This window comes from Theropithecus gelada, chromosome X, assembly GCF_003255815.1.
Source record: "Theropithecus gelada isolate Dixy chromosome X, Tgel_1.0, whole genome shotgun sequence".
NCBI lineage: Eukaryota > Metazoa > Chordata > Mammalia > Primates > Cercopithecidae > Theropithecus > Theropithecus gelada.
This window is the reverse complement of record NC_037689.1, coordinates 17,661,913-17,685,184: the sequence shown is the minus strand read 5'-3', so window position 1 is coordinate 17,685,184 and position 23,272 is coordinate 17,661,913. Positions and strand designations below refer to the sequence as shown.

The 23,272-nt window shown below is 39.8% G+C and overlaps 1 protein-coding gene across 4 annotated transcripts in view; it reads right to left on the bottom strand.

Moving 5' to 3' along the window:
* The window catches only part of CASK (calcium/calmodulin dependent serine protein kinase), a 392,463-nt gene that overhangs the window by 82,930 nt on the left and 286,261 nt on the right, over positions 1–23,272 (bottom strand). For 3 of the 4 annotated variants that reach the window (XM_025372348.1, XM_025372349.1, XM_025372350.1), the window contains exons 10-12: positions 21,455–21,554; positions 16,828–16,845; positions 6,111–6,232 (exon numbers count right to left, since the gene is read on the bottom strand). In XM_025372348.1, the coding sequence (XP_025228133.1) occupies positions 6,111–6,232; positions 16,828–16,845; positions 21,455–21,554 (240 nt within the window). The remainder of the gene's footprint in view (positions 1–6,110; positions 6,233–16,827; positions 16,846–21,454; positions 21,555–23,272) is intronic. The other variant, XM_025372351.1, reaches the window with a different exon arrangement.

Below are 23,272 nucleotides of genomic sequence, written 5' to 3'. Positions count from 1 at the left end.
TGTGTCATTTAACAATGCTTTGTAACACTGGTGATTTACAAACTAAATAGTTATTCTTTTAATAGGAAAATTTATACTAGAAACTGAGAAGACTGAAAACTACTACCAAATAATATTTGTGAAATGCTTTTTATCTGAAAAACGTGGTTTTTCAGTCCATCAAAAACTCACCCACCCACTGACCTTTCAATGTATCACATACAAATTCCAACTCTGATTCAAAGTATCATTACAAGACATAAATAACACTTTAACACACCAATTTCCAAGAAAGCATAATTAATGGATGACAGGGTAACATTTCATTATTTTATATTAGATTTGTGTAATTTGCACTCACATGTAAATAATTAATTCAGGGTTAAATCAGTTTTCCATGCTGTACTGGGTTGAATATTGTCCTTCACTCAAAATTTATGTTTACCCAGAACTGCAGAATGTGACCTTGTTTGGAAATAAGTGTCTTTGGAGATGTAATTAATTATGAAGATGTCATACTGGATTAGGGTGTCCAATGACTGGTGTCCTTGTGGAAGGTCATGTAAATACACAGACACACACGCACAGAGAATGACATGTGATGACGGAAGCAGAGACTGGAATGATGCATCTATGAGTCAAGGAACGCCAAGGATTGCAGGCAACCACCAGAAACTGGAAGAGACAAGGAAGGATTCTTCCCTGGATCCTTTGGAGGGAGCATGCCCCTGCCAACTCCTTGATTAAGGACTTTCCAGCCTCCAGAACTATGAGAGAATCAATTTCTGTTGTTTTAAGCCACGCAACTTGTGGTACTTTGTTATGGCAGTCCTAGCAAACTAATGCCAAATTGTACTTTACTAATTGATCTATACATTTCATATGAAGATCATCTTAGCACCAGTGCTTTTAATTTTTAAATACAGGCATACTGCAACAAGCTGGACAAAGCAGTTACTCATGCCTCTGTATCTCTTCCCACAAAATGAGACGCTGCGTATGTGTGCCAGGTTGGAACTACTTGGATAGCAAATATTTAGAGTTTTCTGTATCAGTTTCTAACTACAGATTTAACTAAATGTGTTTTACTCAAACTCAAAAACTTTCAGAAAGCATTTCCCTTTCAGTAGAATCACAGTACTTCTCCATTTTAAAGTAAATGTTTCAGTTTGGCAGTTTTGTTTCCTCTAAACAAATTCTAATAATGCTTCTTCAAATTTTGAGCTTGTTATTATTTTAAGAACATGACTAGAAAAAATAAAGTCCTAGATAATCTTTAGTTTTTCTTGGGAACTTAATTCTGTTTCTTTTTGTCAGCCTTAAAATTATGGCTTCATACCTAGCTGTTTACAATGTTATTGAGTTAACAGGAATAACATAAATATAGTAAAGATATTTCCTAAAATGGCTCAGTGGGATTAATTAGCCTTAATTAATCCATGGCCCATAAAACTATGCCCCCTGGGTGTCCCTACTTGGAATCCTTAAAAAGGAATTCATGCCAGGGACAGTGACTCATGCCTGTAATCTCAGCACTTTGGGAGGCCGAGGCAGGAGAACTGATTGAGCCCAGGAGTTTAAGACTAGGCTGGGCAACATGGTGAGACCTGTCTCTTCAAAAAAAAAGCTGGGTGTGGTAGTACACCTGCGGTCCAGATACTTGGGTGGCTGAGGTAGGAAGGTGCTTGAGCTCACAAGGTCAAGGCTACAGTAAGCCAGCCTGGGAGACAGAACGAGAGCCTGTCTTAAACAAGAAAGAAAAAACAAACACAAAAGGCAGAAGAATTCATGTTGATTCTAAAAAACAAAACAATTCCAAATCAACCATGGTATGTGGAACATAGGAAGAAAGAAAAATGAAAGGCCAATTTTTTTTTTTTTTGGACACAGAGTCTTGCTCTGTCTCCCAGGCTACTATGCAGTGGTATGATCTTAGCTCACTGCTACATCCACCCCCGGGTTCAAGCGATCCTCCTGCCTCGGCCTCCCAAGTAGCTGAGACTACAGGCGTGCACCACCATGCCTAGCTAATTTTTGTATTTTTAGTAAAGACAGGGTTTTACCATGTTGGCCAGGCTGGTCTCAAACTCCTGACCTCAAGTGATCCTCCTGCCTCGGCCTCCCAAAGTGCTGGGATTATAGGAGTGAGCCACCGCGCCCAGCCTGAAACTCCAAAGTTTTAACAGCTGCTTGTCAAGAGTTGGTCATAGCCATGTTCCTTCCTTAATGTATACCATAAACATTTAAATATTAAAAATTTTTAAATGATTAGATTTCTCTATATGGCAGTCACTTGAATTCTTCATTGATTATATTATTAAAATGTAGCCTGTTAGCCGTGAAATGGGCTTAATACGCCTTATTTATGGGATAGGGTATGAGGGCACATTCTAATGATGGCTTATTTCATTCATGATGAATAAGCTTTCATTCATTCATTCATTTATTCATTCATTCATTTTTGAGACGGCGTCTCGCTCTGTTGACCAGGCTAGAGTGCAGCGGCACTATCTCAGCTCACTGCAATCTCCACCTCCTGGGCTCAAGTGATTCTCCTGCCTCAGCCTCCTAAGTACCTGGGATGATGGGTACCCACCACATTTTTGTATTTTTAGTAGAGACGGGTTTCACCGTGTTGGCCAGGCTGGTCTTGAACTCCTGACCTCAGGTGATCCGTCCGCCTTGGCCTCCCAAAGTGCTGGGATTACAGGCGTGAGTCACTGTACCTAGCCTAAACTTTCATTTAGAAATAGCTCAGTTTGGAGATTCAGAACCACATGCATGCAAATATTGTCCAGGGCTTGGCCTCACAGTCATTAATTTGACTGGAGTTTGTATATGGCACCTGCTTCCAAAATTCAGAAGATACTGCACCTTTTTTTTTTTTTTTAGAGATAGGGTCTCACTTTGTTGCCCAGGTTGGAGTGCAGTGGTGTGATCATAGCTTACTGCAGCCTTGAATTCTTGGGCTCAGGTGATCCTCCAGCCTCAGCCTCTGGAGTAGCTGGGACCACAGGCATACACCACCATGCCCAGCTACTTTTTAAATTTTTTGTAGAGATGGGGTCTTGCTTTGTTGCCCGGGCTGGTCTTGAGCTCCTGGGCTCAAGTGATCTTCCCACATTGATCTCCCAAAGTGCTGGGATTACAGGTGTGAGCCACTGCTCCTGGTCTTATACTGCATCTTTTTAACAGGCATGGTTCATTTCCAGTTCAACAGCTCCTCTTTCAAATTGACCTGCACTGACAGGGCAGATGCCAATAAGGCAGATACTTCTTTAGGTTTATAATGTAAACAAATACAAAGGAAAGTTAAGTATGTTTTTCTCACTAACATCTAAGACTCTCCTCTGAAATTGTGACAATTTATACCAAACAGTGCAGCAGTTATTCCAAATGAATGCTTTCTGTGAGGTCTGAGATGTTCACCATTGGGGAGTGAGTGGCAGCCTCGCTCAGTCTGAAAGTCCAGTTTGTGTCTGAATAGCTGCCCCTTTCTTTGTGTAAGCCAGTAATGTTCCTGCTTCTCCCCTGCAATCTCAAGCTTGATGTGCTCAGATACCTTGTTACATCAGTAAGAAAAAATACAACTTTGAAACCAATTTGGGCTTCTCTTAGTGTTTAAATTACAAAAAGTCTTTGTTACAAAAAGTCCTTGATTCAAAAGGTCAGTAAATCTACCTGGCAATGACCTAACGACTGACCACACTGAAATAAACAAAATCTCCACACACTGCTGCAGCCTTTTCTAAATATTCCACTAACTAGTTCTAGTAAAGGGTATACACTTCTGTGGGAAATTCACAATTGTGAAAACTTTCTGCAGCAATGACAGTGAACAGATACTACTTAAGATAAATTACACTAAAGAGAAGACCCAATTCCTTATCTTCCTGAGCACATTTCTAAACTATGTTCCCCAGCTCTCACATCCAGGTGGGCACGTGACTAGCAGTTGCCAAGGAAGGTGAGATAAACCCATTTCCAAGCTTGACCCTGCAATTTTCTCCATGTTCTCTCTTCTCTCATTTGCTGGCTAGGTACAAAGGATACAGTAGAAGATTCCAAGACCCTGGGAAATAGCCATGTGACCTAGTGGAAAAGACCTCCTTCATCTACCTGCATTGGACTGTGAAGTGAGCAAGAAGTAAATTTTTATTCTGTTAAGCCACTCAAATTTTAGAATCACACGTTATAATGGTTAGTCAGCCCTAATTAATATGTACACTATATACAAAGGCCAAACTAGGTATGAAAATCTGATAATTAATTTGAACTGACCACATGTGGGGAAAGAAGCAACTGTTAGATACCTACGGCTGCATTTAGTGTGAAGCTGAAGCATAATGCAACAAACACTCTTAGTTGAGCTTTTCCCAAACTGGTCCTCATCAAAACAGAACTCAACAGGATTGTGAATAAAAGTTCTGTGCCTAAATTAGTTTGAGAAATGCTGTTAAACAAAGTTAAAAAGGTTTCTTTCCTTTAGATAATCTCAGAGCTGTCAATATACCAATGCCCATTGTGCATCTGTATAAAAAGACTAAAGAATGTAGCATTTCCCAAACTTATTTAGTCAATAAATAATTTAACCACTAAATTTAAGATCTACTTCCCCTTCCCACCATGGCAACACCCATAGCCACCTCCCAGAGCAATGTTCTGTGGAACACATTCTGGGAAATTTTGCTTTAGTTTCATTTACATCATATGGTGAATTATTCAGCACCAAACAGTTCTAGGCACCCCAAAACAAGTATGATTCTCTCATTAAGGGAAGGTTTTTCTTGTAAAAAGACTAACACGTTCAAATACCATCAAAACCACCCAAGAGTTTTCACTGTTGAAGTGAACCAAGTTCTCTAAGAAAGGTATTTTACTTAAAATGTGACTGAAATGAAAATGATCAGCTTCGTTTTTTTCCTTTGTATCCCAGTCTGCTGTCAGTGGAGCCTGTAATATTTAAAGACGGAGTATATGCTTATGTTTTAAGGAGAAGACTTTGAGTCTATGGAACAAAACCATGTTAAATATTAAATGTGTGTGGGAATACAGCCTATTATACAGTATCTCATTTGCTTTTCTCTCTCCTATACTCATGTTGGAGGTATAATGTTTTAAAGTAATGTGCAAAGCAATAAAAAGTAATCACAGCTAACCTCAATGGATTCTTCTAATAGAAATATAAGATAATTCAGTAAAGCAGGTTTGTACTCTACTGTTTTTAAAAACTCACATATCACTTGCATGCATTATGTACATATAATTTATAAAGATATATAATTTTTCCCCATTGTAGCCTGCTAGGCTCTGTTGTATTTGTACTGTACATATACTGTATTTCTTTTTTCTTTTTTTTTTTTGAGATGGAGTTTCACTCTTGTTGCCCAGGCTGGAGTACAATGGAACAATCTTGGCTCACTGCAATCTCCACCTCCTGGGTTCAAATGATTCTCTTGCCTCAGCCTCCCAAGTAGCTAGGATTACAGGCATGCACCACCACAACTGGTTAATTTTGTATTTTAAGTAGAGATGGGGTTTCCCCATGTTGGTCAGGCTGGTCTCGAACTCCTGACCTCAGGTGATCCACCCACCTTGGCCTCCCAAAGTGCTGGGATTACAGGCATGAGCCACTGTGCCCGGCCATATACTATATTTCAATCATGAATTTTTGATGGATGATTTCCCACATTTCTCATACACTTAAGGCAACTGAAAAGGATTGTTATGATAGACATTTGAGAATTCATGTAAAGTAAAAAGGTATGCTAAATATTCAATTTTTTTTTTTTTTTTGAGACAGAGTCTCGCTTTGTCGCCCAGGCTGGAGTGCAGTGGTGTGATCTCGGCTCAGTGCAGCCTCCGCCTCCTGGGTTCAAGTGATTCTTGTGGCTCCGCCTCCTCAGCTCAGTCCTAACTGGGACTACAGGCATGCGCCACCACGCCCGGCCAATTTTTGTATTTTTAGTAGAGACAGGGTTTCACCATATTGGCCAGGATGGTCTCGATCTCCTGACCTCCTGATACACCCGCCTCGGCCTCCCAAAGTGCTGGGACTACAGGCGTGAGCCACTGTGCCCGGCCAGTATTCAATTTACCAAAAAACAAGAATAATAAAAAGACAGACTTACATCTAGTAGTGTGTGAAGATGCTGATCCTGGAAAACACTGTGTAGAAAATCTAGGTCCTTTTCACTGCAGTCTGTAAGTGCGTGAATCTCTTCCAGGCTGTCCAGCACCTGTGAGACTGCTCCTAAGGGGGACAAACAGAAAAGAAACAGCCAGTACAGAAAGTCAATGTCAGACTAACTTTTGTAACCGAAATCTTACATTTAAGAACAATGAATTCATATCAGAACTTCAAAGGCTAGTGTCTTTACTGAAGGATAGACTTAAATGAGTTTCATATCATTTAAGGACAGAGTATTTTCAGAGAGTTCATGTTCTTACCAATGCATTTGTGTGCTCTTCATTTTTCAAAGGAAACTGCAGCTTATCTTATTTGAATTAATGAAATTTATCAAGTATAACTGAAGCACTAGAAGATCTGGACACAGCAAGTTTTATGTCAGGAAGAGAGTATGGGTTTGAGGACTCCAAGATGTTTTGAAATATTATAGAAACAAGATTGGCCTTTTACCCAGGTGCATTCCATCAAGAACCGACGGTAAAGCCAGCTGTAGATACAGGGAACAGATATTCAACTGGGAGCTCCTGCTGCCTAAAATAGGCTTCTTACATTTTAAGACTCAAACTTTAGTTAACAAAAATCCCAGTCCACTCCTTTTTTTCCCTTTACATACAGACTCAAGAGACCCAAAATCATTCTCATTCTGTCTTACTCTTACCCTTCTTATTCAGAAGATAAAGACAAAGTGTAGGTATACTGACACTTCCAAATACCATATTAAATTTCAAGGCAAATCATTTTTGTAGGGCAAAGCAAATGGAAGTGCCATCACAAGTTTCTTCTCATAACCAGGAAATCAGGCAGATGTCAGTAGGGAAAGATACATAATGAGGAGTAACAAAGCCATTTTACACAGCCTTAAAAAAATGATCAGCCTCTTTTACACTGCAGGCAATATGCAGAATACACATATATACTCCACAAAAACAGAGCCCCAAGGAGCTAAGCTTCAGAACATTAGTACACAGTAGAGAAACTCTAAGAATAAGTGCCTCATTGCACATTTAAGTCTTTGGATAAGCGGTTCTCAACCAGGCGCAATTTTGTTACTCAGGTGGACATTTCCCAATGTTTGGAGTTATTTTTGGTTGTTACAGCTACAGCCGGAGGGCGGCTATTGCTATCTAGTGGGTAGAGGTCAGGGATGCTGCTAAATATCCTACAATACCCAGGACAGCCCCCACAACAAAGAATTATCTGGTCCAAAATGTCAGTAGTGCTGTGGTTGAGAAATTCGACTTTTGATTAAGATAAAAATCTTCATGCTCCAGAACTCTGTTTCTAATTCTTCCTGTCTTAGACCTCATCCATTCTCATGCAATTATTGGTGAGAATATATATCAGTACCACTTTTCCAGAAAGCAATCTGGTAATATATATCAAAAAGCCTTAAAAATGTTCATGCACTTCGATTTAGTAATTCCATTTACAAAAATCCACCTTAAGGAAAATAATGGAAGATTTATATAAAATGATATTATCATACAAAATGGAAAATAAATCTAATAGAGGATGATTACATAGGTTATAGAATATCCATATAATGGAATATGTAGCCAAATGAAAATTGTTTTTGAAGAATTTCAAAGACATAGAAAAATCTTCATGATATAGAATTCAAGAAAGCAGAATGCAAAACTAAATAAACTCTATATTCCCAGTTATGATAAAAAAAAACAAACAAAACATATATACAAACTCAGGAAAAACAAAAAACAGAATGAAACACAGCAAAAGTGTTACAGTAGTTATCTTTACTGTCCTATTTCTATTTCATTCTGTTCTTGTCTATACTTTCCAAGTTTTTCTACAATAGCAAATAAATAAATAAATAAATTGCTATATAAGCTACTGATTTTTGTAGCTCTATTTAATTATGTTAAAGATTTGGGTCTTAAGCCACATACTGTGTGGTTGTCCACATGGAAATTACTGTAGTTATTTTTTAAAATTTGACTTTTTATTTTGAGATAATTGTAGATTCACATGCAGTTGTAAAAGAATATAACACAAAGGTCTCACGTACCCTTTACCCAGTTTCCTCCAATAGTAACATCTTGCAAAACTGTAGTATAATATCACAACCTGGATATTGACATTGATACAGTCAAGCTATAAAACATTCCATTACCACAAGGATTCCTCATATTGCCTTTTCATAGCCATTCTCATTCCCCTCCTACTCTATCCCCTCCTAACCTGTGGCAACTACTAATCTGTTCTCCATTTCTACAATTTTGTCATTCTGATAATAAATGAGGCTCCTATTCTGGGCATACTGCCTATGGGGTAGCCCTGGTCTGCAAGGAGGAGTCCCTCTAAAAATTAAAAAATAAAATAAAATAAAAAGAATAAATGAAATCATACAGTATGTAACCTTTTGGGACTGCATTTTTTCACCTAGCATAATTCTCTGGGGCTTCATCCAGGTTGTTGCGTGGATGTACCAGTTTGTTTGACCATTCGTCTGTTGAAGGAACCATGGGTAATTTTTTTCTTTTTGAGACAGAGTCTTGTTCTGTTGCCCAGGCTGGAGTGTAGTGGTGTGATCTTGGCTCACTGCAACCTCTGCCTCCCAGGTTCAAGTGATTCTCCTGCCTCAGCATCCTGAGTAGCTGGGATTACAGGTGCGTGCCAACACCCCCGGTTAATTTTGTATTTTTAGTAGAGATGGGTTTTCACCATGTTGGTCAGGTTGGTCTCGAACTCCTGACCTTGTGATCTGCCTGCCTTGGCCTCCCAAAGTGCTGCGATTACAGGCATGAGCCACCACGCCTGGCCTGGATAATTTTTTTTTTTTTTTTTTTGAGGCAGAGTCTTGCTATGTTGCCCAGGTTGGAGTGCAGTGACACAATCTCGGCTCACTGCAACCTCGACCTCCCGCACTCAAGTGATCCTCCCACCTCAGCCCCCTGAGTAGCTGGGACTACAGGTACGCGCCACCATACTCAGCTGTTTTGTATTTTTTGTAGAGATGGGGTTCTGCCATGTTGCCCAGGCTGGTCTCGGACTCCTGAGCTAAAGCGATCCTTCTGCTTTGAGCTCCCCAAGTGCTGGGATTACTGGCGTGAGCCACCATGTCCGGCTGGATAATATTAAATTTTGAATTATGCCTGCCAGGCTATTGGTATCCTTTCACTGAAAACATTAAGTGGATATTAAGTGGGATAAGATAAATGGCCGAAATCAGTCCTCATCTCCCCTGTTATTCCTAAAGAGGTATTAACCCAATCTACTTCCTTCTACCCGATCTTCTCAGGATTTTTACTTTGTTCAGAGTGCCCCCCTCCCTCAAAAAATCTGGAAATTAGTTAAAAGCCAATTTTCTCTTCATCCCTTATTGAAAGCCTTGGAAAGCAAGAGATGATGTGAAGAAATTAGTCACAAATGTCCCACTGAACCCCTGACCGCAGCACGTCATCAACAACAGAATTGAATGATGCTATGTTTATCAAATTACTAAAGCCAGTTCTAAACTTCTGGACTTATGAAACCACAATAACAAAAATACTAATCAAGTGCTTTTTTTGTATATTAAAAAAATCCACTGATACCACAGAAACCTAATTATCATCTTCACTCAGTTATCTTAGTGTAATCTTATTTTATTTTATTTTGAGACAGAGTCTCACTGTGTCACCCACACTGGAGTGCAATGGCATGACCTCAGCTCACTGCAACCTCTGCCTCCTGGGTTCAAGCGATTCTCGTGCCTCAGCCACCCAAGCAGCTGGGACTACAGGCTACCATACCCAGCTAATTTTTGTATTTTTAGTAGAGATGGGGTTTCATCATGTTGGCCAGGCTGGTCTTGAACTCCTGGGCTCAAGAGATCCGCCTGCCTCAGCCTTCCAAATTGCCGGGACTACGGGCGTAAGCCACTGTGCCTGGTCTCTTACCAGCATTGCTCGTGCTGATATATAGTCCATACGTAGCAGTTTATTAATAATATAAGATTAAAGCAAAAACAACCTTTTATCAAGTGAATACTAAGATGGTCAGTCTCAAGACTAGGAAGCAATTTTGGCTGTATCAGACCAGGGATGTATCATTTGTTGGTCTGTGAACTTCCCAAGTGCTCCATGCCATTCCTGTACCACCAGCGCACTCCATGGGTTACTTATGCGTGTGCTTGTTCACCCTTTTTTCCCCTGAGCTGTAAGGTCCTTAAGGCAGCTCTTTATTTTATTCATTTTATAATATCTATAAAGTATGCACTGAATTAAGCACTTAAGGAAACATTAACAGCAGCTCCCAATTCTTGAGTGTTTATTATGTTCCAGGAACATCCTCAGGACAACATGGTAAGGTCATTATCCCACCTTCTAGATAGGGAACTGAGCTTCAGAAGGGTCATGGAAGGCCATAGCTAGTAAACGGTGGAGCCAGGACTCAAACCTGGGTTTGTCTGGCTTCAAAGTCTATGCTTTGCCTAACTTACTACACTAATAGGCTATGCTAGGAAACATACGAGAAACCTTCAACAGCAAATTGTGTGGTTTATGCATGAATATGGAGGTTGGAAAAGAACTTGAACAATGCCCTATTGGGTCAGACAATAACCAAAATCTTTTTTTTTTTTTTTTTTTTCCTGAGACAGAGTTTCACTCAGTTGCCCTGGCTGGAGTACGGTGGCATGATTTCAGCTCATTGCAACCTCCGCCTCCTTGGTTCAAGCAATTCTCCTGCCTCAGCCTTCCAAGTAGCTGGGATTACAGGCACACACCACCACATCCAGCTAATTTTTTGTTTTTAGTGGAGACGGGGTTTCACCATGTTGGCCAGGTTGGTCTCGAACTCCTGACCTCGGGTGATCCGCCAACCTCGGCCTCCGAAAGTGTTGGGATTACTGGTGTGACCCACAGCTCCTGGCCCCAAAATCTTTATTGGATATTCCTGATTTTTGCTAGGTACTAGGCAGGGGCTTCAGAGAAATCAGAGATATGATCCCTGTCCCTGAGGAAGGGGCTCTCAGACTGATGTGTGAAGTAGGCATATTATATCCTGAAGCAAACGATATAAAAGAGGTAAAGACAAACTGACACACAGGTTGCCTAGGGAGGAGTTGTGGAGCTGCAGAGAGGAGGTGGATGAGCAGGAATTCACCACCCCCACACAGGATCAAAGCTGTGTTGACAGAACCAGCAGATGCTTTGCTGGAAAGCACAAAGGTATCTGTTAGCAGGCATTTAGAGTAGGCAAGAGCCACAATTCCAACAGGTCTATTAAACCTCCTTGGATCTGTCACCTCTTCTGAACTGATTTATAGTCTTATCTTGTACCCAAATATGATTAACTTGATGGGTTCTCAATCATGAAAAGAAGCATTTCCCTAGTTGTACTCAAGTTGTCTATTTCAAGCTCTGAAAAGTGCCCCCATTTTTAAGTTTCTGTAATTAGGTAGAAAAATTAGAGTTTTTATTCCATTTCTCCTTCATCTTTTCAAATGGAATAAATACATATTTTTGGCTTAACCTCAAAATCTGTCTTCACCCTTGATCATTTTAACACCTTCCATTAACACCTGTTCTAGTTCCGTTATTTCTTTCTTTGGGTATGACAAACAGAACAACAGAACACATTCTTGGTTGGATAGATTTGTGTATAATTGATATCTGTAGTTCAGTACCAACCATCTAAAAGTCCCATGGTGTTTCAATTCATTGTAAGATATAAATAGACACAAAGACACTTCTTGGGCTTTTCCATTGCTATTGTTTTAGATTTTAAACCCCGAGGCAGTAGTGATTATTAATATAACACATGCAGCATATGCTAACTAAACTCTTACTAGTTTTCATTTTGTAGATCAACACTGTCACATATAAAAGAGCTATTTATTTTTCTCAAAGACTAAAAAGGCTGTTTTTCCTATAAAACCTCTGAATAAACTTGTAACTATCTTGAAAACAAAATCAATCAATAAAAAGTATACAAGTTCACCTCAGAGGGCAGTTGATTTAATGGCAGGACTGTAGGTATTCTATTCACCTCTATATTCTGGGGTGTACTTTGCAGAGTGCTTTGTACCAAAAGACACTTCATAAAATGGCCCTTGATTAAAATGATGTTTTTCTGAGTAAATTCTGAAGAACTGAAAACAAAGTATGAGAAAGACTTAACCACAGAAGACAATTTCTTTTATAGTACTGTTTTCTTAAAGCCACAGTTGAAATTATTTTCATACTTATATTTGTATTAACAGCTTATAATTTCCAAAGTGCTTTTACACTCACTACCTTATGTGATTCCACAATAACCCTGTCTCTGTAGGCAAGTGTTTTTTGCTTTTTTGTTTTGTTTTGAGACAGGATCTTGCTCTGTTGCCTAGGCTGGAGTGTAGTGGCGTGATCTTGGTTCACTGCAGCCTCGACCTTCCGGGCTTGAGCAATCCTTCCACCTCAGCCTTCCAAACAGTTGGGACTACAGGCATGCTACCATGCCTGGCTAATTTTTTAAAAGTTTTTTGTAGAGATGGGGGTCTCTCTCTGTTGCCCAGGCTATTCTCAAATTCCTGGGCTCAAGCAATCCTCCCGCCTCAGCCTCCCTAAGTGCTGGGATTATAGGCATTGAGCCACTGTGCTTGGTCAGCAAGTGTTTTTATATTTGAAAAACCAGAGGCTCAGTAGGGTTACATAACCTTTCCAAGGGCCACAGGCAATGAGCAGAAGATCAAATCCTAGAACCCAGGTCTCTGACTCCTAATTCAGTGTTCCTTCCATAACAGACTGTCCCCCACCCCCAAAATCATGTTTTATCCTCAGCAATGCACCAGAATGATTTGCATTTGGTAATGAGGTGATGTCCAATTTCTTTTGCTTTTTTTTTTTTTTTTTTTTTTGAGACAGAGTCTCACTCTGTCGCCCAGGCTGGAGTGCAGTGGCGCGATCTCGGCTCACTGCAAGCTCCGCCTCCCGGGTTCACGCCATTCTCCTGCCTCAGCCTCCCGAGTAGCTGGGACTACAGGAACCCGCCACCACACCTGGCTAAATTTTTTTTTTTTGTATTTTTAGTACGGGGGGGTTTCACCGTGTTAGCCAGGATGGTCTTGATCTCCTGACCTTGTGATCCACCCGCCTCGGCCTCCCAAAGTGCTGGGATTACAGGCATGATGTCCAATTTCTATTCTCTCTTTAATCTCAATTTGATTTACCATATAAGGTTTTGTCCTAGCCCTCAGTCCAAACTTGCACATTCATGAACTTATTAGATATTATAATGCCCTGCCTTCAGAATAGTATTTTGTTTTCATAATTCATTTGGCAATAAAGTTTATATCTAAAAATCAGGTTTATAATCATATTTTTGTTTGTTTGTTTGTTTTTTAAATAGAGATGGAGTCTCACTATGTTGTGCAGACTGATCTCAATCTCCTGGCCTCAAGCAATCCTCCCATCCCAGCCTCTCAAAGTGCTGGCAAGGCATGAGCCACCATGTCTGGCCTGCACATTTTAACTTTGAATACTTCTACCTTTTCAAATAATCTCACCAGTGCAAACAAGTTTTTCAAAAGTTTTCTGCTACTATTATGAAATAGTAGTCAAAAAAAGCATAAATATGTCAACTGTTTAAAAAATGTTTCTAAGCCTATTTCTTTAGAGAGGAATATGCTTTTAAGGTCAATAAAAGCTTTGAGTCCAGAATAATTTCATTACAAGAGTGGAAGTCTCATAAAAAAGTTGACCAGTAAAAATAACCCAAAAGGAGGACAGAAAAATAAACAGTCAAATGTTTAGACTAAAAAGTTCTCAGTGTTAAAGTAGGCTGAGCATGTCTTAAAAGTTTTTCCCCTTACATTTTACTACGAAAAGCTTCAAACATACAGAAAGTTTGAAAGAATCGTGGCCACCACCTAGATCCTACATATGTTGACAGTTTGCTGTATTTGCTTTATCACATGTCTACCCATCTATCCATCAGTTCACGTATTTTTCATTCATTTCAAATTAAATGGCAGAGTGGCCAGCATTAGTAGACTTCACCCTTAAAGACTTTAGCAAAAATTGCAATGTTTATTTTTCTCTCTGAGGTAAAATTTACATAGAATAAAATACACAAATCTTAAGTGTACCATTCAATGAGTTTTGCTATACCCAGGTTTTCACTGTAATTGTTTCAATAAAGATTTGTGTGTGTATTTCTTTTTTAAAAAAAAGTACAAACTTTATTCATAAATAAAACATAAAGATAAAAGCAGGGACATTTCCTGTTTTTAAAAGGGAATGGTGGAAGGCAGTATGCCATCTTATTTAAAATCACAAGTTAGGTTTTTCAGATGGATGACAGTTGAGATTATTAAATCCCATTCCTGCTTCTCAGATTTTCACAAAATAACACATTAAATTCTCAGTGTGTGTGTATTTCTTAATTTATAATGTATAGCTATGAAACTCAGCATCACTGAGCAAATCTAGAATCTGAATCTAGCCTAGCTTCTTCTAAGAGTAATCAATACCTTTTCTTTCCTATTATATTAGTGATCAATTAATACATTATATTACTACACATACACATTATTGTCACTTATTCAATCAAAGCCCCTCCTTGCAAGCACAATACTTTTTAAAAAAAATCTGCTTACTAAGGTATAGTGTTTTAAGTTAAAATTCGCCATTTAAGTGTACACTGTCATCACTTCAAAAAAGTTCTCTCTTGTCCCTTTGCAGCCAATCTCTTCCCTCTATCACCACACCCTGTTCAATACCTTTTATTCCCACTGCACAAAGCAAATTCTTTGTTATCAATCAAGATATAAGCAATAATGAATCCTGTAATGGAAACTATATTTTGGATATAAGCATCTGTGCCATATCCAACTCAAGTTATGAAAACTTACATATGGTGATACATGCTTTAGATTCTCCATATGTAGATTATGGTACAGATACCTTGAAATTTATTAAAGGAAGTAAATTCTGCATATGTATTCTGTCAGCATATAGATGTTATAATCTCTAATGCCATTATGATTATTAAAATAGTCTATGCTTCCAAACAGAAACATCTTCGAGCACAAATTTTTCAAAGTACTTTAATAACATTCTGCTGTTAAGTACCCACTCGTGTAAAGCTTTACAACTAAGGAAAATCACTACTGATACATTCAAGATGCCCATTCTCAAATAACATGACAGGTTGGCTGATTTAAAAAAAAAAAAAAAAAAAAAAAAAAAGAAAGAGGAACGCTAAATCTAGATGGAAAGAATCTTACATTTTAATAGTTATTAATTTACATGTGGTGGGCAGCCTCTAAGATGGGCCCCAGTAACCTGGTCTCCTGTATTTCCACCCTTGTGTAATCAATCCCCTTCCCTGGAGTGCAGGCTGGACTTACTGACTCATTTCTAATGAACAGAATAGAGCAGAAGTGGTAAGATGTCACTATGAGATTAGGCTGTAAGACTGTGTCTTCAGTCTTGGGCACTCTCTCTCACTTTTGCCCCCTCTTTTATGTTTCATGCTGGGAAGTGAGCTGCCAGGCTGTGAACAGCCAGCCCTGTGAAGAGGACCACAGCCAGTGAGGAACTGAAGCCTGGCAACAACCACGTGAGTGAACTTGGAAGAGGATTCGTCCTGCAGTCGTGCCTTCCTTCCGGTGAGATAGCAGCACTGGACTACAATCTCAGGAGAGATCCTGAGCCAGAGGCACACAGTTAAGTCACGCCCAGATTCCTGACCCAAAGAAACTGTGAGATGACAACTGCTACTTTAAGGTAATTCATTACCCAACAATAGGTAACTAATATACTGTGAGATTTATATTAAATCAGCTGCAATTTGAGCTACAGATAACTAACGTAAGAAAATGTGAAAATGAATTCAATCATTAGTACCCAGGCTTTCTCATTTATCTTTGAGGTAAAGGTTTATTTTTTTAATTAGAATTTTTGTTGAGATAATTATAGATTCACATGCATTCGTAAGAAATAATACAGAGAGATCCCTTGTATTCTTTGCTCAGTTCCCCCATTGGTAACATTTTACAAAACTATAGTATATTATCATAACCAGAATACTGACATTGATACAATCCACCCATCTTATTCAGATTGCCTCAGTTTTACAGGTACTCAACTGTGTGTACATTTCTTACATTTTAATTTTCTCCCATACTCAAATTATGCCCCTTTGTAAATAAAATCTAGCCATTACATTATTCCTTATAAATATTCTATCTGATGGTAAAAGTTGTTAAGAGACAAGATTTCAGAATTTATTTCACAGCTCCAAACAAATTGAAAATGGACTCAGTAACAGGAAGCAATAAAGACCACTTATAGGTGATGTAATTGTCAAAGAAAAATTCACTTACCCTGAAAGTTTTCTTGAAAGCAAACTATAAAACAAATGTTACCCTTTCCCCAGAATTAATGTATTCGTATGTGAAATTCAGATGTGAAGTATTAAGTGCGGTTGAAATTTTAACACTGCCTTTTTTCCTCTTATGAAAGAAGTGAGAAGTTAGTATTGTTTGTGTAACAACGCCTCAAAAATCAATATATCCAAGTTTTAGTTTTATGACTAGGCAGTGTTAAAATTAATACTTAAACATCCACACACAAACAGCCAAGGAAAAAGTCAAGCTGATTACGAACCATGCAAAGCCAAACACTTTTGCATAAAAGATACACCTTAAAGGAAAACAAAGGGATACCTACTTTCTGCTGCTAGAAGTCCTAGGAGGAAGGCAGCATATGGACAAACAACAAACAGTATGATTTTACAACAAGTAGGTTATCAAGCCACAGTCTGGCCCACTACATGAGCCACCAGAAGCACGGTCCCCCAGCCGACCCCAAAGTGAGCCCTTATGTTCCACGAGTACAATCACTGGAACTGTTTGGGATTTCAGACATCAAACACTGGGTTCTGATTCCGAATTATTGGATTTGATATATGAGAAAAGAATATTTCTACTTTGAATTTTTTTTTTTTTGAGATGGGGTCTCACTCTACCACCCAGGCTGCAGTACAGTGGCACAATCTCAGCTCATTGCAACCTCTGCCTCCTGGGCTCAAGTGATCCTCCTACCTCAGCCCAGCTCCCTCCCCTCCTGGTAGCTAGGACTACAGGCACATGCCATCATGCCCAGCTAATTTTTGTATTTTTAGTAGAGACGGGGTTTTGCCATGTTGGCCAGGCTGGCCTCGAACTCCTGACCTCAAGTGATCCACCCACCTCCACCTCCTAAAGTATTGGGATTACAGGCCTGAACCACCATGCCCAGCCTCACTTCAAGCAACACACAGTTTATCATAAGATTAAATGAATTCTAGTAAATGCATAATGTATGCATTTCAATAATCAAAATAGAAAATTATCATTTACAGAAAAATTGTTTTACATCATAAACAATATACCTAAACATGTATGACTTTTCATTAGATGACAAGTTTTTAAACTGTTATTTTATATATTCATATTTTCCTAAATGCATAGAGTATTACTCTTTTTATTTTCCTTTCCTTTCCTTTTTTTTTTTTTTTGAGATGGAGTCTTGCTCTGTCGCCCAGACTGGAGTGCAGTGGCACAATCTCAGCTCATTGCAACCTCCATGTCCTGGGTTCAAGCAATTCTCTTGCCTCAGGTGGATTACAGGCACGTGGCCACCATGCCTGGCTAATTTTTGTATTTTTAGTAGAGATGGGGGTTTCACCATGTTGGCCAGGCTGGTCTCGAACTCCTGACCTCAAGTAATCCACCCACCTTGGCCTCCCAAAGTACTGGGATTACAGGCATGAGCCACTGTTTCTGGCCCCTTTTCTTTTTTTTGAGACAGGGTTTTGTTCTGTCATCCAGGCTTGAGTGCAGTGATGTACTCACAGCTTACTGCAGCCTTGACCTCTTGGGCTCAAGTGATTCTCCCGCCTCAGCCTCCCTAGTAGCTGGGACCACAGGTGTGTGCTACCACGCTTGGCTAATATTTTGACTTCTTACAAAGTAGAGGGTCTCCGTATGTTGCCTAGGCTGGTCACAAACTCTTAGACTCAAGCAATCCTCCTGCCTTGGCTTCTGAAACTGTTGGGATTACAGGCATGGGCCATCATGCCTGGTTCTTTTTTTTTTTTTTTTTTTTTTTGAGACAGAGTCTTGTTCTGTTGTCCAGGCTGGAGTGGCAAAATCATAGCTCACTGCAGCCTCAAACTCCTGGGCTCAAGTGATCCTCCTGCCTCAGCCTCCCAAGAAGGTAGGACTACAGGTGTGTGCCACCACACCCGGCTAATTTTGTTGTTATTGTTGTTGGGGGGACAGGGTCTGGTTGTGTCACCTAGGCTGGAATGCAGTGGTGCCATCTCGGCTCACTGCAATCTCCGCCTCCCAGGCTCAAACAATCTTCCCATCTCAGCCTTCCAAGTATCTGGGACAAACAGGCACATGCCACCACACCTGGTCAATTTTTGTATTTTTGGTAGACATGGGGTTTTGTCATGTTGCCCAGGCTGTTCTGAAACTCCTGAGCTCAAACAATCCACCCATCTTGGCCTCCCAAAGTGCTAGGATTACAGGTGTGAGCCACTGCACATGGCCCAGCTAGCTTTTTTTTATCTTGTAGAGACAGGGTCTGACTATGTTGCCCAGGCTGGTCTTGAGCCCCTGGGCTCAAGTGATCCACCCACCTCGGCATCCCAAAGTGTTGGGATTACAGGCATGAGTCACCATGCCCAGGTTTTAGCCCCATTTCTAAAGATGAAAATGGTAGTAGAGATCTTGACCTCAAATCTCAAAGAGATGTATCCTAAATATATTATAAGCATGTGATTATATCATACAGCCACAGTATGACAATACAAACCATTACTGGATCCACTTCCCTTAAATAGGGTCCACTGTAATCTGAGTGTGAGGAGGGAAGAGAGAGGTTTCAGCTAACACAAGAAGTTACAGGTGGAGGGAACAAAATGGAGTGGAAGAAAAGAGAGACATGAAGCAATAAGCAGAACTGGGGACCACACCTATAAACACAACCAGATCCCTGCCTTTCTTGTGGGAAGGGCTCTGGATAATGACCAAGTCAGCACAAGAGAAAAATGGTAAGGCTTTCTCCTCAGAATCTCTTATCTAAGATTCCCATTTCTGAATGTTTTTGGAAATCACCTTCATTCAAAAGAGGAAGATTCACATCCCAATTGGTAAAGGTCAAAATGAGGAACTGTAAAACTGCTGGAATGGGAAACTTGATCTTGTCATTTTAAAAAAGTTTTAAATTTTTATGGGTACCTAGTATATATCTATGGGGTACAGGAGATATTTTGATATGGGCATACGATGCATAATGATTACATCATGATAAATGGGGTATCCATCACCTCAAGATCTTGTCATTTTGCACAAGGTACAAGCACATACTAATTGGTAAGAAATTCTGTGTGCGTGTATGTGATTGTGTAGGTGCACACACATGTATAAAAAGAGGAGAGGAGAAGCATAAATACTGACAAATGCTCATGGTACCAATAGGGAAGAAGCATTAGTACATTCATTCTTCCTATATTGCTGTGGGACAAAAACCTCAGGCTCTAGGAAGGGCCCAGGGCCTCAGTCCCAGTGGTAATATATGAATATTGATGAAGCTAGCACCAGAGTACAAAAATCAAAGTCAGCACAAACTCAAACATGACAAATATGGAGTGACTCTAACGAAAGAAAGAAAAAAAGCTGAGGCCAAAGGACACATGATTCAGGAGTTAAGTAAATAAAAAACGCATAAATAAAAATTTAGAACACACACACGCACACACACATCTACATATACATATAAAAGGACCCTATGGGCTTTTAATAAATGATCCTTGAGAATATCACACTGGTAAGATGGAAATCTGAGCATTTTATAAAATGGTTTCGGTTTTTTATTTTTTTTAATCTCTTTTTTTTTTTTTTTGAGACAGAGTCTCGCTCTGTGGCCCAGGATGGAGTGCAGCCGCGCGATCTCGGCTCACTGCAAGCTGCGCCTCCCGGGTTCACGCCACTCTCCTGTCTCAGCCTCCCGAGTAGCTGGGACTACAGGCGTCCCCCACCACGCCTGGCTAATTTTTTTGTATTTTTAGTAGAGACAGGGTTTCACCGTGTTAGCCAGGATGGTCTTGATCTCCTGACCTCGTGATCTGCCCGTCTAAGCCTCCCAAAGTGCTGGGATTACAGGCGTGAGCCACTGCGCCCGGCCTTTTATCTCTTAATTAAGAGGCGAGGTCTCATTTTGTTGTCCAGGTTGGAGAGCAGTGGTGTGATCACAGCTCACTGCATCCTCAAACTCCTGGGCTCAGGTGATTCTCCTGAGCCGGGTGCCTCAGCCTCCTGAGTAGCTATGACTACACATGCACACCACTGCACTGGCTTATAAAATGATTTTGTGAACATTGGCAGGTTGTTTCAGGGGTACCTATATACAGTTCATCAAAACAAATAACTCTTCTATTTTCTTCTACCTTGGATACTTGTATGCAAGTGTCACAGATTTTTTTTTTTTTTTTTTTTTTTGAGACGGAGTCTCGCATTATCACCCATGCTGTAGTGCAGTGTCATGATCTTGGATCACAGCTCACTGCAACTCCACCTCCTGGGTTCAAGTGATTCTCCTGCCTCAGCCTCCCAAGTAGCTGGGACTATAGGCGCAGGCCACTATGCCTGGCTAATTTTTTTTTTTTTTTTTTTTTTTGTATTTTTGCAGAGACGGGGTTTTGCCCTGTTGGCCAGGCTGGTCTCGAACTGCTGACCTGAGGTGATCTGCCTGCCTTGGCCTCCCAAAGTGCTGGGATTACAAGTGTGAGCCACCATGCCTGGCCATGTTATGGATTTTTATATATGGAGAAGAACTTGGTAACTGTTTCAGGAGATAATTCACACGACAGCTCTACATTGAAAGATTCCATTCAAAGCAGTGCTGCTCCACAGTCTGATCTAATACGACTGACCTGGGGAAAAGTTTATATCAGAAGTTTTTGTTGAGAGAGAAGGTAATCAGAAAGATCCCAAAAGACTGACTAGGATGTCGGATTGGATGGAATGCAATGCTGGGTCAAGAGTGTGGAAAGGGGAGGAAGTATTACTGAGGTAAAAAGAAAAAAAAGTGAAATGTTGGTTTTGGAGCCACAGGAGAAAGCAACTTTGGTATTAAAATGAAAAGGAACAAGACATATGTAGACAGGATTTGGTTGCTGACAAACTTCCTTAGAATCCGTTGGAGGATTTAACTAAATGCACAGAAAAAGTTTATTCACAATAGGAAAGAATGGATGTAAATACCAAATGACTCACACAGGTGAATAAGTGAATTATCCAGTTACCTGAGGAGGTAGGGTCTTCGGAGAAATCTGGCAACTCTTCAGGGGGATCCCCATAGAATGAGTTGAATTTGTGACTTGACACAGCGGCTAGTACTGCACCCTAAAGCAAAGAGATGAAAAAATAGATTATTAAAACAAATACACAAATATAAATAAGTTATTTAACAAATTATCTATCTTAAGGATTATCCATTAAGTCAAATATATAGGAGATGATGGCTAGAAGAGAGGTAGCTTTTAAATTATTTCAGATTCCTTTAAATAAATTACATATGCATATACCAGAATAACACTAATTGGGAATTGGAAAAGTATATGAAATCACTTATATCTTGAATTCAAACATGCAACACAGAATGGAATATTCTGCAGTTATTATAAATTGATGTTGTAGAAGGGTGTTTAGTGGAATGAAAAGATGTCTGTGATTAATTACATGAAGAAGGTTTAAAATCAATGTATATTATAATCTCATTTTTGGGTAAAAAAGTTAATATGGATATAAAAGACTGCATATACACCAGAATGTTAATAGCATTAATTATCTCTGGGTGGTAGGATTATGAGTCATTTTTCTTTTTAAAATCTTTTTTCCCTCTTTTAGTTTTAACAATGACAATGTGTTACTTTTGTATAGTAATTATCCATCAGGCCACACAACAGAATCAACTACATATGACTCTTTTAAGCTATATGCATAGCCTCCCCTCATTCCTAGTTGGAAATCACTGCCATTTGAGTGCATGACATCCCTTAGGACTGTTGAGTGGAAAAATGTTGGGAGTTACTGCTTCAGTAAATCATATTTATTATTATTTTTTATTTAAACAGCTTTAACGGTACAAGTGGTTTTTGGTTACATGCATAAACGGTACAGTAGTCAAGTGTGGGCTTTTAGTGAATCTGTCTTCTGAGTAGTGTACGGTGTACCCAACAGGTGATTTTCTATCCCTTGCCCCTTAAGTCTCTAGTGTCCATTATACTACTCTGCATGCCTCTGTGTACCCACAGCTTACTTCCCACTTACAAGGGAGAACATGTGGTATTTGGGAGTAAATCATTTAACCTCTCTAGGCTTTCTTATCTGTAAAGTAAGAATATGAAAACGGGCCGGGCACAGTGGCTCATGCCTGTATTCCCAGCACTTTGGGAGGCCGAGGCGGGCAGATCGCCTGAGGTCAGGAGTTTGAGATCAGCCTGACCAACATGGAGAAACCCTGTCTCTACTAAAAATACAAAAAGTTAGCCAGGCGTGGTGGGGCATGCCTGTAATCCCAGCTACTCGGGAGGCTGAGGCAGGAGAATCACTTGAACCTGGGAGGCAAAAGTTGCGGTGAGCCGAGATCGTGCCATTACACTCCAGCCTGGGCAACAAAAGCGAAACTCCGTCTCAAAAAAAAAAAAAAGAATATTAAAACGGACTTATCTTACAGGATTGGCAGAAGTCATAATGTACTCATGAAAGTGCTTTGCGGATTGTAAAGCATTTTGTAAGTGTATATTATTACTAACTCTGCTAATAAAGAACTAGAACGTGACCACAGCCTTTTGCTGGTCTATGTAGAATCACTCATTTAGTTAATCAAATCACCTAAGTAGTCTAAGTCTACATTTTAAATATTAACTCTTGAATTTTTCTGGAAAGATAAAACTTGTGTGTGTTTAGGTATCTGCTAATATGAGAACATTATTACTATTTTTTGAGACAGTGTCTCGCTCTGTTGCCCAGGCTGGAGTGCAGTGGCATAATCTCGGCTCTCTGCAGTCTCAACCTCTCAGGCTCAAGCGATCCTCCCATCTCAGTCTCCCAAGTAGCTG